A 16,177-nucleotide genomic window follows, 5' to 3' on the forward strand; every position below is an offset into this window, starting at 1 on the left:
CTATCTGCAAATTCTGATATACAGTTCCTAGGCTTCAGAACTCTTTGCTGCTTGAACCAGGAGCTATGTGTGTGAATGATTACGGGGAGGGGTGTTTTTTATTTTTTCACACAGGACTTGAGGTGAACATGTTCCATGATCCAAAGAAGCAAACAAGATCAAGTTGCAGCTTTGCTCTCTGTGATCTCCGCTGACTACAGAAAGAAAAGTTAGTTCAGGAAAGCAGAACACAGGAACATAGGAAGCTGCCTTATACTAACTCAGCCCATTGGTCCATCTAGCTCAGTATTGTCTACACTGACTGGCAGCAGCTCTCCAAAGTTTCAGGCCGGACTCTCTCTCAGCCCGACCTGGAGATGCCGGGGATTGAACCTGGGCCCTTCTGCGTGCAAGGCAGATGCTCTGCCACTGAGCTAGGGCCCTTTCCCAGGGCAGCTTGCAAAGTCCTGAAAACCACCTTCTGTTATGAAACCAACATCCTTCCACAGCTCCCAGCCCTTCTTTTTCCTCCCTTTCTGGATAAACAACAAAAGAGAAAGATCTCCTACTCATCTGTATTAGACACTTGCATGTATGAGAAGTAAAAGCCTTAGAAAAACATCCATCCTCCTGAAAGCCAAGATGGTCCTCAGAAAAGGTATGGCGTTGACAGGAAAGAACCAAAATACTAACGCAAACACCAGTGATCACTAAGTGACCTTCAACAAGCAAACTTTGGAGTTTAATGTGCCATTTCACCATCAGTAATTCCTCTTGCCAAGCCCAGAAACAACTTTCGAACTCTCTTGAGTTTAATAATGCTTTGCAGTTCCACAGGGCAAGTGGGCTGAAAAGAAAATGGCTGAACAGACTAGGGAACTGTCTTATAGTGAGCCAGACCATTAGTCCTGTTAGCCTAGTACTGTCTACACTGACTGGCAGCAGCTCTTCAGGGTTTCAGCCATAGGTCTTTTCCAGCTCTACCTGGAGATGCCAGAGATTGAACCTGGGACCTTCTGCACACCAAGCATCTGCTCCAACACTAAGCTACAGCCCCTTCTATCAGTTACCTCGCTGGGTCATAGTTATTGTGCCCTAATCTTGGGACCCCATCTGTAAAAGGGGAATGACGGCAAGAATTATATCAATACAAGGATTTTAAGGAATTCAATTCAGTGGAAATAGTGGAGCCACAGGAGATACATGGCATGAAACTGGGGTGGCTGCATGATGTACTATACCTGCTGAAATTCCTTGTCCTATACAGTACAGCCCTGCTTTACAGCATTCCGCTTTAAGGCGTTCCACTGATACGGCGGCTTTCGTTTTCCATTTTAAAGGGTTTCCACCCCCCTTTTGCGACGTTTTGCACCGTTTTCGTGTGACGCGGCCCATTAAAGTCAATGGGGTTCCGCTTTACGGTGTTTTCCGCTTTACGGCGGGGGTCCGGAACAGAACCCGCCGTATAAGCGGGGCCCTACTGTACAACTATTAAAAGTGCAGGAATCCTGTTCTCTTTTTCAGCAGACCCATCCTCCATGAAACACACTTATGTGAGTCAGCGGAATCTGTCACCAAATTATAAAACCCATCCATCTCTCCACTTTCCTCAGCATACCTACCATGATGGTGTGTTTGGGGAATCTGACACGGACAGCTTTCACAAACTCTACAAAGTATTCCGAATAACCATTGGCCACATCCAGGCAAATATACTTGATAAGTGGAATGGCCTCTATGATATCTGTCAGATTCTCAAAGTCAGACATTCCGCTGCCTGAGCTCACCGCTACATGCTGGAAAGAAAGGAAGAGAATGATCAGTGGCTTTTATTAGGTCAAGAGCATTCTCTCTGCATCTATTTGCAAAAGAAACCTACTGGGATGATCTAAGACGGTCAAATCTTAGAATATGGAGGGGGGGTGTCTTAAAAGCATGAAAAGGCAGCGTGTGCCAAACCTGAAGATCTAGCACAATGAAAGAGAAGCTGGAAATGTATGGCTGAGGACTGAGAATTAATGAGAATCTTTTATTCCAAGTTAATACATTCTGCTAATTTGTGAAATATTATTTCCACTAGAGCACTGAACCTAGTTTTATTAGTATAATACTTTGTTTTGCCACTTAGAACTTGTTTGGATAAAAAAAAAAGCTAGCTTGTGTCAGTGATGTTGGCAAAGACGAAACTGCTGGTGGTTTCTGCCTCATATCCAAACTCTTTCTTGATTCATTTTTTTCTGGTTCCTTACAACATAGTTTGGGATACTGTACAGTATTTCCTATTTTAAAACAATCTTGTGAGATTCTTTTCAAGCTGTTTTTTTTTATTTTGTTTGTAGCAAAACAGATATATTTTCTATCCATTTTTGTCATGCCAAAACAAGCCAGGATTCAGCTCTTAAGTTAACCATAGCTTCCCATTGTGTGTAAACCTGGAAACTATGGTCAATGGCATACCAAGAAGCCAGGATATTAAGCCATAATTTAAAGTTGGCTTACAGACCAACTCTAAAGCCCCCCCAAAGGCCAGCAAAGGAGTCATTGGAAGTAGTGTTAAACGGTGCTCCACCCTCGGAGAGGAAGGCCCTCCAGCAGGACTGTACTCACACCACAACACAGTGGAAGGCTCCACAGGCACAGATCCACAGGCACAGCAGCATTCCTCCAGGAGCACTGGGGAAAACTGGGCCTTTCAAGGATGTGTTGGGGTGTGATGGTGACGCTATGGATCTGCGGTATCCTAAGCCTCTTTGTTTCCGAGACACACTCTGAGAAAAGACACAAAATTGAACTGAACTGAATTTCTTTCTCATTATAGTCAATGGGACAGAGGAATTAAAAAAATACCTTGAAGTAAAACGAGACAAAAAAGTCGGGGACCCCCACTCTTGCCGTAAGTGCAGCTAGCCGTCAGATGTGGTGGTTGCTCTGTCATGGAATCTCCCACTACCACGACAGGACTGCTATCATAATATCCTGACCTGTTTGCAAGGCATTAACTAGAGTTTACAGCTTTGCATGCAGCAGGAAGCTATGATGAAGGGTGGAATCCTGGCTTGTTTAGCTGCTCACCTGAAGGGAGGAACTTGTGCATATCCTGGCACATTTACTCAAACGTTAAGTCTCACTGGACTGGTTTTCACAACTGATTGGGAAAACCAGTCCAGTGGGACTTACTTTTGAGTAAATGTGCATAGGATTGCACTGCACAGCAAAACAAAACATCTACAAAAGTGGCACAAGCCTGATTGAGACTTTAAACTTATGATACTTTATGTGCATTACACTGGACTCTGACTTTTATGTTTTAAGTCTATTTTGCTTTTTAATTTTATCTTCATTCTTTTATCTTGAGTGCTATCTTTATTGCAATTCATATCTGTAAAGAATACACATCTGTGATACTTATTTTAACAGTGCAGTCCTATACATGTCTACTCAGAAGTATGCCCTTATGGCCCCCTCACTCACTCTTTCCTCTACTGAAATTAGACTTGAAAGAAAATTATACTGTGGCCAATAGAATCAGTTTGGTGTGTGCTTGATTGAAGAGCACGTGTAGTGCCCACACCAGTTTCTCAGGTTTGCAAATGTGTCCACAGGACCCAAAGGTTCGGTGATGCCTGATGTACAGTCTACACACCGTGGCCATTAGAATCCAGTCTGAAATCAATGGAAGTTTAGCATTTAATTGGGCACAACTGATGTTAATAGGATTTAAGCCTAGTCTACACTGGCAGCAGAATTAGGTGAAAATGAGGTGGCAAAGTCCTGCAGTGATACTGTACCACTTCAAACTGCAGATGGTAGGTCCTATTTCTGAATGCTCTCCTATATGGAAAAATAACTGAAAGTCAAAAGCTAGCATAACAGAGAGTGGTTTGAGAACTTTCCCCTGGTCTGCTAGTTTTCTTTTCTTTTCTTAAAGTAAAGCCTTTATTGATTGATTGATTGATTGATTGATTGATATCCCACCCTTCCTTCCAGCAGGAGCCCAGGAAAAATTATGTGGGCAGAGGATTCAAAAATGACAACCCTAATCTGCAAGATGGAATTTGTTAGTACATTTCAGCACCTCATTTTGCTGCATTTGTAGTCCTGGCCTTAGTTGTGTTTCATTTGTGCTGGTTTGTACCTCAGGGCGTACATGCCAAGCAGAGCTAAATATTTTCTTTGCCATCTTTTATATTCAGATTTCCTGTTATGATTTCAATATTGTGCTCAGCTGCTGTAGAGAACTGTGTATGAAGAGTGGCCAACTAAATGTTAATCAAGGAAGAAAAGTAGGCCGAGGAGTATTCTGGTTGCCATGGCAGCTAGAGGAGAGCCAAGAGGGAGAGAGCCCTGCGAGGGAGGGCTGAAAAGTGACAGGTGGAGGACAACGATTTACTGGTATTACCAGATATGTGGGAATTCTTATAATGTACAAGAATCAAGGGCTTCTGTGAGATGCAGCTGTACAAGGAATCAGGCTCAAACAGTTCTACCCTAACTGCGGTAACAACTGTTTTTGGGAGGGCTGCACAGCAGTTACTCCTAGCATGGCTGGCTCATACCAGTTGTGAGTGTGATGGTAGGTGGACAAGGAGGAGGGACTTCTCTGTTCTACAGAGACAGACCACTATGTAAAAGAGAGCTCCAGCTGAGTATCGCCACCCCCTGCAGCAGCATCCATAAATAACAGGAACAAATATGCGGAAGAGAGGACTTTCTTCTCTCACAGATTGTCTAGGAGCATTGTGGGCTTCTTCCCTCTAGCAGTGCCTCTGGGAAGTGGAGTGAAAAAGGCTGAGGGTTTTTTTTGGGGGGGGGTAGAGGAACACTACACTTTAATCTAGATTATACAAGAGAAACATGCTTGGGATCGCTGCTGCCTGAGGTGAGTTGGGTAAATAGCAGAGGAACATAGCCATGCTCCTCCAATGCACTTTCCTGAGGAGGACTGACTTCTGAGGTAAGATAGCTTATGGTGATGCTGCAAGGAAAAAAGAAGGTGATATGGAAGAAGCAATGGACTGTTTTCACTACCACCACACCTTACCCCCCTGGTAAGAGGTTCTAAGCAAGACCCCAAAAGGTTGAAGGTCTGGCATAGGATTCTCAGTTGATGATCTAGAAAAGCTGGTGAGCATCTGATGAAATAGACTCTAGTCCACAGAAGCTTATGCCATACCAAATGTACTAGTCTTTAAAGTATTACAAAACTCTTCATTGCTTTAGGGATCACTGCTGAATCATTTATGAACCCTTTATAATAGCTAGAAACAAAAAGGAGCAGCACTTGTGCAGCAATAAATTTTGAAGGGCAGAAGCTCAGTTTGACAGCTCCCATATTCATACCTCCAAGAATCCTTGCTCTCAAGGAGAGACCAAGAATGGAGGCAGCAGTGTTGGTGTGTGCATGTGTATTCATTTTTATATATATATACTTATATAGTGTGATCTTTATATACATACAGCTATTGTACACGCAGCAGCAGCAGCAGTTCATAGCATAATACCCTATTTGTTAGAATGAGCATGACTGCAATCCTGTACAGTTTCCTGTGGGTAAGCTTCACTGAACTCAGAGGTGCATACTTTTTTACTTGTACAACACACTGAGCTTTAACAAAATATCTTCAGCTAGCTAGCTTTTAATTAGAAATGAAACAATCTTGCAAATAAGCGTTACAGTTTAAACTGTTCGCATGAAGTTGGAACTCCATCAAAGAAAAGGAAAGAAGTATCCATCCTGTTTTATCTTTTTCTCCATTCTCCAACTTCCTCTATGCTAATCTGACACAAAATTGAAAACCTCATTATCACCTATGTACTTGCCAAAGCAAGGAAGATGCATCAATTATCCTGGTGTTCTGGCAAATAGCATCAACTTTCCTTCTTTGAAAAAAAGTCCCAGAACAAGACTCCCCTTCATTCCCCTTCCACTACACCACTGAGTTACGCTATTTTATCACAAACAATACATTACTTTTCAGGGACTTTTTTGTCACTGTCATTAGCCTTCTATCTTACTGCATTGCCATTCACAGATGTTATGTGCTCTCATTCTCAAAGTACAGGCTGTTTCAGAAAGGTTTTCATAATCTATCATCTTTATTATTTATTTACTTGTTTTAAAAATTCATTCATTTATTTATATCCTGCCCTTTCTCCCAGTAGGAGCCCAAGGTGGCAGGGCAGCATCATAATGACCTTTGGGCCGACTACAATTGCTGTAACAAATGTATGTTCGCTTGTCTTGTTTTGAGTTTACAGAATCTCATATTTGTCCATTATATTTCCTGTTCTCAGTCTTCTGGTTTTGTTGAAATGCAACCATACCTATTTTGTCTCTTTCAATTTCATTGCCAACATTCTATTCAAAATCTCATAACTTTTCCCTCTTGCAGTAATATTATTCAATGAAAGCATTCATACTTATTTTATTGGAGAAAGCTTTGTTCACACACTTTTTTCCTAACCTCTATGAACATCTGCTATAGCTATGCTTTCTTTCTAATGTTCCATTATATATATTATGTTCCCTGTAGGAATGCTATCTTTAGGGTTGGATAAACCACTTAGCACAATTATTATAAGAACAATATTTTCCTCCTTATAAAACACGTTTTCACAACCGATATAGGCTTTTTTAAAATTTTGTATGTGTACAGTTTTTTTTCCAAATTCCAAAAAATTCCAAGTTTAGAAAGCAGTAATTACACTTAATAATTATGTGAAAATATACCTCTAGGCATTCTGGATGATTGCTTGCAAACAGCTTCCACTGTTCCAGAGAATAATGCTTGTGAATTGCAGTGAACATTGCATACTACAAAAAGAAATAATGTATTATTCTACAGTCTAAGGCAGCAACACATACAAAAAGAATCCATGGCTGCAAAGCATCTAATATCTAAATGGGTCTTATTTGACTAAAACATATTGAGGCTAAGATTCCATGCATAGATTTCCTCTGTCACACATTATTATTATTATTATTATTATTATTATTATTATTTATATCCTGCTCCCAGGAGTCCAGAGCAGCAAACAAAAACACTAAAAACATCTTTAAAACACCTTAAAAGCAAAACATCTTTAACAAATCTTCAAAAATAATGCACCACATGCAGCAGGCAACAGCGTGGAGGGGAAAACATTTGCCCAAGTGCAGGTTTGAGATCAGTTTCTTGTTCAGTGGTCCCCCCAACTCCACCTCCACACTTTTAGAGTTTCTGCCAGCGAACTACTGAACAAGAAACTGCCAAAAATATGAACCCTGTACATGTGTAGGGGGATAACCACACAAGGAACCCGCACCACTGGAATGTTGGTGTTATATGTAAATACCATCAATTTCAGGTGTTTACTTCCATACAGAACTGGGAAGTAAGGTTACAATCCTTCACAAGACTGAATAGTGTTGGAGCAAGAGTCTATGATAGAGAAAGTGGGTTGCAGATTATGGTACAAGGGCATGTTTTATTAGATTTTTTATAATAATATTTTGTCATACCTAGAAAGTAAATATAGTTTTACAACATGATATATTGAACACTATGCCTCAGTTGGACTAGATCCCATTCAGCCCCAGACTCTGTTAATGAGAGCCTCTGTTGCCCTACTGAGGAAAACAGTCAAGGATCAAGGTCTACCTGCCAAACCATCAGTGTCAAGCCCAAGCTATGCATAAATAGGTCGGCCCTGCCCAGTGTCAAGCCCAAGCTATGCATAAATAGGTCGGCCCTGCCCACTCTTGTAAAAGCAGACCTTGAAAAGATATTACAACCCTCCTGAACTGGCCATATGATCAGTGAGAGACAGGCTTGAGCTGCATCTCAACTGGGCCAGGCTCCACAGACACCCTGTTAGAATCAGGAAGGCACACGTTATTTAGGGATTCTTTCAGGATACGGTGCCCACGATGGTGCAAGACAGGAAAGAAAAATTAGCAGCAAAGTGAAAACTCAAAAACATAAATAACAAACACCAGCAATGGAATTAAGATAATGAAGAATGCTTCTGGATTTCATCTTTGCCTGCTTTGCTGGATCAAAGACCTTACATGATGATCTTGAAGAAATTATGTTAGCTGGATGGATAAGAGCTAATGTAATTTCCTGCTTTAAAGTACTTTGATTTGATAGTTATATTGTTTTTATTTTGAATTTTTATGTATGTTAGATCGATGCTTTTAGATATATTGTGTTTTATGTATGTTAGATGCTTTGTGGACCAGTAGGTCCAAAAGCAGGGTATAAATTTAATGATTTAATCTATAATTATTGTTTACATAAGAAAAAATAGAATTGAATATTATCTTGACATTTACTATTTCAGTGCATTATAAATAAAATCATTTCCCCCATAAATCTATCAGTACTATAGGAAAACAAAAGATGACCCACTTGCAATTAGTTGAAAGTAACAGTTCACATAGTTCTTTACCTTTATACCAGTCAATTAAAGATGGCAATCATAGGGTTTCAGTGGGAAGTAATAAACATTTTTGCAGCAGTTAAAAGAGAAGAAATGAATTAAAATTCATAGTTCTTTAGCATATCCAAAAAGTACTGTTTTGGATCATAAGAAATGTTATAACTTTTATTATCTTTAACTATATCCAAAACCTGCTAACAAAAATAACAAGAAAATGGGTGATATTATTGTTTTATTTATTTATTAAATATATATCCCACCCTTCCTCACAGAGTTAGAGCAGCAAACAAAAACACTAAAAACACTCTAAAACGTCTTAAAAACAATAAGACTTTAAAACATATTAAAACAAAACATGTTTAAAAACATATTTAAAACAAAGCATCTTTAAAAACATCTTTTTTAAAAAAGCTTTAAAAACACCTAAAAAAAGTAATTCCAACACAGACACAGACTGGGTATCCAATGTTAAATCGAGTAACTTATTTCCCTTGATTTCAGAGGGTCAATATGAGTTGGATATTACCCAATATAACTAAAAGATATCAGGAAAGTGACACTGCCAACAGTTATCATGTTGCATATAAATGACCAACAAAACTGCAATTTATATAATCTTAATTTCATATTTACATTAATCAGATTTCTAAATACATTTCACCATATTCATGACCATTCTTCTGATGAAACTTAAAACAAATTTCATACTCCTTTAACTTTCAAGTCTTCATTCAGGAATCTTGAGAACTGTATCTTTGTTGAGGTAATGAGAAGAAACCTGTTACAGATTCTGTCCTTATCCTCACAAATCCACAGTTCCCAGGATTCTGAAAGAAAACTAGGACAGTTAACTTCACCTCTCTCATTCCCAAGCTAATTTACTTTCAAAATGTACTGGTTTCATTGAGAGGGTTAAGCATATGCTTAACAGTGCAATCATATACATGTGTACTCAGAAGTAATTCCCATTAAGTTCAATAGTATGACAGCCTGAATATGTGTTATAAGTGGTATTTAAAAGTGCTTAATTTTGCTAGAATCATGCTTCACATGTATGCAATGTAAACAAGTAAAAAGAAGACTGGAATTTAGAATCCTATTACTCCAGATTTATCTTTTGATTTTAGAGAAAAGGGAACAGCTCAGATGATACCATTCAGCTATTTATTTATTTGCAGGAGAATTAAAAGGTACTTACTTTAGTCATAACCTGTGCCATTTCAAAAGTGCCCACAGTGTCCATATTTGCTACTATAATTGGGATCCCTGTGTAGGTTTGCTTGGAGTTACGGAATGTGAAAGTACGCATAAGATCTACCTGTAAGAAAACAAATGTATATTTATTTATAAATTATTATTTATAAATGCATAAATGCTGGTATTTTGTACCAGCAAGGGATAACAGGTTTTATACATTATTTACTGGGGGGAAATAATTGAATATAGAATATAGACTAGGAAAATGTAAATAGTAAATAGTGACTAAAAGGAAGAAATGCAAATGGCAGGGAAGGAGCATATGTTTCAAACCAATCTCTTTTTCCGAGTTTTCTGTTGTATCCCATTTAAGCTGCAGGCTAGTCTAAAGTGAATTAAGAACCTGAATTTCTCTTAAGTCAGCTAGAGATGAGCAAAAAAGGACTCCTTTGAAGAGTTTTCTCCAAATATTCTCCACCATATTTTTTTCTGGCAGTCATCATCCCCCCCCTCCGCCCCTCCATACACATGCACTGCACTGGAATGTCTAGGTCAATGGCATTGTGGAGCATGAAAAGTGATGGCCAGGCTATCAACACTGGATGCTGGTGAGCTCCACCTTGAAAAAACCTGTTTGGAGAATTTCTTCTCCCTCTGTAGAAATTCAGTGAAATGGTCTCCCCAGTTTCTCTGCTCATAAATTAGGTGGAAGAATTCCAAAGGCCTTTAGCACACAAGTCTAACATCAACACACACTCCATTTGGCTTTAGCAAATGCTACCAATGGGGACACATTGCTCAGAAAGGGCAGGTTTGTAGTATGGGAGGGCTTTGAGATCTAGGCCTCCTCCTGGATGCTCAGACTGAAACCGTGAGTTTTAGCTTTTTGCCAGCTGCACCCATTTCTAAAAGAGTGATTTGGCCACTGTGGTACATGAAATTGTAAGCTTCCAACTGGACTGCAATACGTTTTACAGGGGGCTGCCCTTCAAGATTGTTCACAAGTTGCAACAGGTCCAGAATACAGCAAGCACATTTGATTACTGGGATCGGACGCAGGAAGTAATACCACTTTTATGTGAACTCCACTGCTTACCAATTTACTTTCAGGATGAATTCAAGATCCTGGTTCTTACTTTTTATTTATTTATTTAGACTATTTCTATACCGCTTAATATATAAAAAGATCTCTAAGCAGTGTACAGAAAAAACCTTTTAACACTCTGTACTACCAGGTAACTTGAGGAAACATCTTTCCCATAGGTACTTATTCAAATCCAGCTCAGAAAAGCCTTGATTGTTTAATCATCAATTAACCTGGCGGCCTCTAGATTATGGAACCAGTTGCCTGTTCCATAAGGGACTTTGGCCCAGGCTTTAAAGCCTTGCCTATTTAAATAGGCTTTTGCAGTTAAATGTGCCTAATTCAATTATATATGGTTTTATTTGTTGCTGCTTGCTCATCAGTTTTAGGATGGTTTTATTGTTGTATATTCTGTTTTATATTCATTGCTGGAAAAAGTGTGTTTAAAAGTGTATTGAAAAGGATTATGAATCTTCCAAATAAATAATAAATAAGTAATTGCATAATGCTGGACCTCCTTCATTACAAGCAGGACCAGTGTCCAATGTCTCTCCAACTTCCCTGATCTTTCATTGGGAGCAACCTAGGCTCATCCTTTCAACCCTGCAATTAAAGGAAAGTAGAAGTTACAACGAGGATCATAATGTCTGCCTCCTTAGCTGATGAGACACCTAACATTAGTACAATAAGCAGCCACATACAAGTGAATGTGTTGAAAAGGTTTAAAATATTTAGTTACCTGCATATATAAGAGTTCCTGGATTCCTGTTGTGTAGCACTCTAACTCTTTGAAATGCTCACCTGAACATATGTGCTTTTCGGCAGCCTGCTTTTCGGCGTTCCGCTAATATGGCAGCTAAAATTAAAGTAAGGTCCCGCTCATATGGCGCTTGTTCTGCTTTTACGGCATTTTTTGGGCATCGGGCACTATTTTATTGACAGAGTTCCACTTTTCGGCAGGTTTCACTTTTAGGAGGGGGCCTGGAACGTAACCCGCCATATGAGTGGGGCCCTACTGTACAGTAAGGCCAGAATTGTGCCTGCTGTCTCCACTCCCATCCCATACATCCAAAAACTAGCCTATGGACAATCATGAATCCTATTTGGATTATACAAATAATCAATAACTGGTGTTCATCTTCCCCAGAGAGAAGTAGGATATTCGGGAATTATATTATCAACGACTTCTCTGGCCAAATTCCTACATTTCTCAGCTTTCTACCTTCATGAAACGGTTTGAGAAAGCAACCTATAAGTAATCATGAGCAGAAGTGCTAAATTAGGCAGCTAAAGTAAAGGTAAAGGTGTCCCCGCACTTGTAGTGCGAGTCGTTTCCCACTCTTAGGGTGAACTAGGCAGACCGTATATATGATGTGGGATTGCCAGTTCCTTCCCCGGCCTTTCTTTACCCCCCAGCATATGCCGGGTACTCATTTTACCAACCACGGATGGATGGAAGGCTGAGTGGATCTCGACCCCTTTTACTGGAGATTCGACTTCCTCCTTCCCTTGGAATCGAACTCCGGCCGTGAGCAGAGCTTCGGCTGCGTTACCGCCGTTTACCTCTCTGCGCCACAGAGGCAGCTAAACGTCCCTTAATTCAGAAGATTCTCTTGTGTTTCAGAACAGAACATGAAAAAAAAAATTAGAGAATTTAAAGCCAATCCTAAGTATACATGGAGCCAAATCCTACACATGATTACTTGAAAGTAAGTCCTATTAGAAGATATCCAACAAAATTATATTTAGAGCAGACCCAATGAAATTAGTGAAACTGTAAGTCACGACTAACTGAAGTCCATTGTTTTCAAAGGATCATACAGTTCAACAAGACTCACCATGTGTACTCAGAAGTAAGTCCAGCTGATATCAATGCGGCTTACTCCAGGTAAATGGGGTTGGGTTGCAGCTTTACTCTCAATTAAATGTGTTCTGATACAATTCTTACTTGTATGCAGTAACCACTCCACCCATTACACCAAGCTAAACTGATATTATTTCCCATAAAGACACAGCTATACCATATTCCCTGGTTCATTTATCTGTTTGATACATGCAGCTGAAAACATTACACATAACACTTCCAGTGTAGATGCAAAACTTTTGATTGGTATACCTTAAAACAGCTCTAAATATATGTGAATTATGCCTATTCACAATTGTTCAGGTTTAAAATTAAAGCAAAATTTACCCTATTTAAAAATTGCTAATTGCCTCACTAATAACAAAAAGTATTTATCCCTTACAGTACCCCAAAGAGAAGGCATCACAACTCTAGAATACCCCTTATCTTTGGAATGTTGTTCCAAGATGATCAAAAGATCATAACATGTAGGTCATAGTAAGCCTCTTGGATCAATAGATATGCAAACTCACATTCCTGAGAGATTTCTGTATTTCAGTTACAGAGATATAATCATGTGTTTACTTGAAAATGCCTTTACCAGTTACAATGACTGCTGGCCAATCAGAGAATAGATGTCTATGTTGCCTGCAGCCATAGAGCAACAATTCTAATATGAATATGCAAATTATTCAACCACAACCAACTGAAATTGCAGGGATTTTGATAAAAGATGGAAGAAAAAAAATATTTATTTTGACAGCTAACCAACTTTTTTTTTACTAGCACAAAACAGTGGTGTGTTTGTATGTGAGTGAGAACATTAAGAGCCTTGCTGAATCACCCATCATCAAAATCTAGCATCCTGCTTTCCGCAGTGGCCAACCAGATGATTTGGGAGGAGCCAGGGCAAGTCATGCACACAACAGCACTCAGTGGCATGCTCCTTCTGTGAACATGAAGGTTCTGTTTAGCCACCATGGCTTAACAGAGCTCTATTCTTAATGGATTTATCCCCCCCCCTAAAAGCTTTCATTTATATAATTAATATGGGGTCTTCAACATCGTCTTAAATATTTTTAAAAGTATATCAAGCAATTCTTTAAAAATATAAATTTGTTTTAGACTGAAGGATGTTGAACATTCCATATACAAATCTTCTACAACCACATATAGGCACAGCTACCGCGAACAGTTTCTGCTAGTCGCAAAAAGCAATCTTTTTTTTTAATTTGGCTACCTATTTAGAAAAGTACAGACCTATTTTTCTTCTCTCTGCTTATGTGTATATTTCCAGTACACCTGACCTGCCTTGTCCTCACGACACCGCTTCTCTCTGATATTACCTTCCCTACTTTCACTCCACAAAACCGCAGGCTTGTAACTTGAGTCATGGGGCGGGGGGGCTCCAGTCCACCCATTTGCCTGCAAATGATGTGTCATGCCGTCAATGTATCCGCGCCTCTACAAAACAATTCTGAGCACAATGCTGCCCAGCTCTAAGTCACCTTCTTCTACCCATTCTGGTTTCTTGCACCGCCACCACAAGAACAACATGTTTTCGGCAGATGCACCTGTCAGGACAGAATAAGCAGTTCTTAAGGCAAGAGGGAAGCGATAAGTTCACTTACTCAAGGGCTCCTTCCCTGGAAGGAGGTAAACGCTCATTCTGCAAAGGGCAAAATGGGAAAAGGGGGAAGGTTGAGAACGCGGCCTGCAGTGTGACTTTTATCTAATGCACAAGAGTCAACCTAATCTCGCCTCTGGAGCAATAAATGGAAAGTTTTATTTGGGGTTACGGAGGAAAATACAAGAGGCGGGAAAGAGACCGAGCTGTTAATCCGTTAGCTTGAGAAATGCAAAACGAAGAGGAAAAGGTTATCTAGCGAGGTTAGATGCGAAGTATTAACGAAAAAGCATGCTTGTTTGGAAATGCCCCCACCTCTGCTCTGCTTTTGAGGCTGCTTCGTTTAGGTCTAAGCAAGACATCTTTAAAGTCCAGTTTGAGATCGGCATCTACTCGGGGCATCTCGCCGGTTTAGTTAGGTTGGAGGAGGGGCGCTCCTCGCCTCGCGCTGCAGTTGCTTTTGCTTGCTTTCCTCCTTCCTGCTGCCGCTTGCCTTTGAGGGGGGAGAGTTGCCGGTCTGTCTGCGTCCGGGACAGGCAGAACAGAAGCAACCAAAGCTTGTTTTCTTTCCAGGGCGAGTATTTATAGGGAGAGAAGCAGCAGCGGGAGACGGTCCCCGAGCCCCATAGCTTTATTAGGAACGGGCTGGTTTTGGAATGTGCAGAGCCGGCGGTGGGCAGGTCAGGTGGCCTTGTCGTCCGGCAGCCGGCTCCTTTCCCCCCACCTCGCTTTCCCTCTCTCGGTCGGCTTGCCAGGCTGCTTGGTCTGTGGGTGCCGGCGCGTTCCTACAGCAATGCAGTTCCGTGGGGCGAGCCAGAGGCACTGCAGCACTTCCCGGCGCCGGCAATAGCAGCAGCAACCACCTTAATGCGGTCGATAATGCCGGAGCGGGTGAGCGAGGGACAGGGAAAGAGGTGGGGACGAGGCTTTTCAGGGGAGGAGTGGTGAGGAAGTCAGGCACCGGGCAGAAGAAGTGCAGTCGACGCCGCTGCTCCGAAATCCAGACCGGAGGAGGGGAATTAAGGGCAAGCCAAGGGCAGAGGCAGCCGCTGGCACCCATGTGACCCTCCCAAAATCGGCATTTTTGCTCTTTCCTTGGGTAATCGACTTGAAGACACGTAACAACTACTTGTGCACACATCAGAGGCTCGTTCTCGCCTTCTTTCTTCCCACCTTTTGCCTCTTCCATTTCGTGGCGGGTTTGCTTCTCAGTCGGCATTCTGCATTTGCTCTTCCGCTAATCAGTTGTGAAATTGCTGTTTTTTTTCTTCTTTTTTTGTCATTGAAGAAATTAGATCAAAGTTACTGGCAAACTCGAAAAATATTATCCCTCCTCTCTCTAAAAACGAGCTCGGGCAGTTCCTGGCACCCTATCGGTGCTTTATTAGAAATACGATTGTAAATTGTAGTCTGGGGTGCGAGCTCCCATGGAGGCTTTGATCCTTATGCACAAATTCAAATACTGGGCGCTTGTTATTTTTTAGCTGGTACTTGACCTCGTCGTTTTGTATATACTTATTTATTGCATTCATATCGCACTTTTTCCACAAGAAGCTCGCACAAACATCGTACCCCCCCATTTTACCAATTTTCAGGTGAAGTATAAGGGCCATCGAGGTAAGTTACACTGAGGTGGCTGCTGTGCGAGGGACTGAACATGAGTTGTCGTAGTCTGACACTAACTACTGTATCACTGTAACATCATAGGCAGGCCTATAACCAGAAACGTTGTGAGAGGTCCTAAGAGTACATAAGGAAGGGGCTGGGGGAGCAGCAATACATAACAGCCTAAATTCCTTGAGCTGCGGAGAGTGTGTGAACCAGATAAAGTAGCATGAGTTGGGTGCCTTGCACTTCTGAAGTCATACTCAGCAGGACTCAAGAATCTCACTTGCAGTACAATCTGCAGTCATCAGTAGCTCATGGATTTAACGGGGGAAGGGTGAAATATGTGAGTACCAATTCAAATACTACTTGGATGATGAGAAATTGAAAGTGTGAGGCATGCGCTATTCTTCAAGCT

General features: G+C 40.8%; 1 protein-coding gene across 1 annotated transcript in view; it reads right to left on the reverse strand.

Moving 5' to 3' along the window:
• GMPR (guanosine monophosphate reductase) overlaps window positions 1–15,019 on the reverse strand; it is a 41,346-nt gene extending 26,327 nt beyond the window's left edge. Inside the window, exons 1-4 of the mRNA XM_061592606.1 lie at window positions 14,470–15,019; window positions 9,602–9,721; window positions 6,710–6,793; window positions 1,602–1,775 (exon numbers count right to left, since the gene is read on the reverse strand). Coding sequence (XP_061448590.1) covers window positions 1,602–1,775; window positions 6,710–6,793; window positions 9,602–9,721; window positions 14,470–14,556 — 465 coding nt within the window. The 5' untranslated portion in view covers window positions 14,557–15,019. The remainder of the gene's footprint in view (window positions 1–1,601; window positions 1,776–6,709; window positions 6,794–9,601; window positions 9,722–14,469) is intronic.
• Window positions 15,020–16,177: the final 1,158 nt, after the last annotated feature.

This window comes from Rhineura floridana, chromosome 1 (genome assembly GCF_030035675.1).
Source record: "Rhineura floridana isolate rRhiFlo1 chromosome 1, rRhiFlo1.hap2, whole genome shotgun sequence".
NCBI lineage: Eukaryota > Metazoa > Chordata > Lepidosauria > Squamata > Rhineuridae > Rhineura > Rhineura floridana.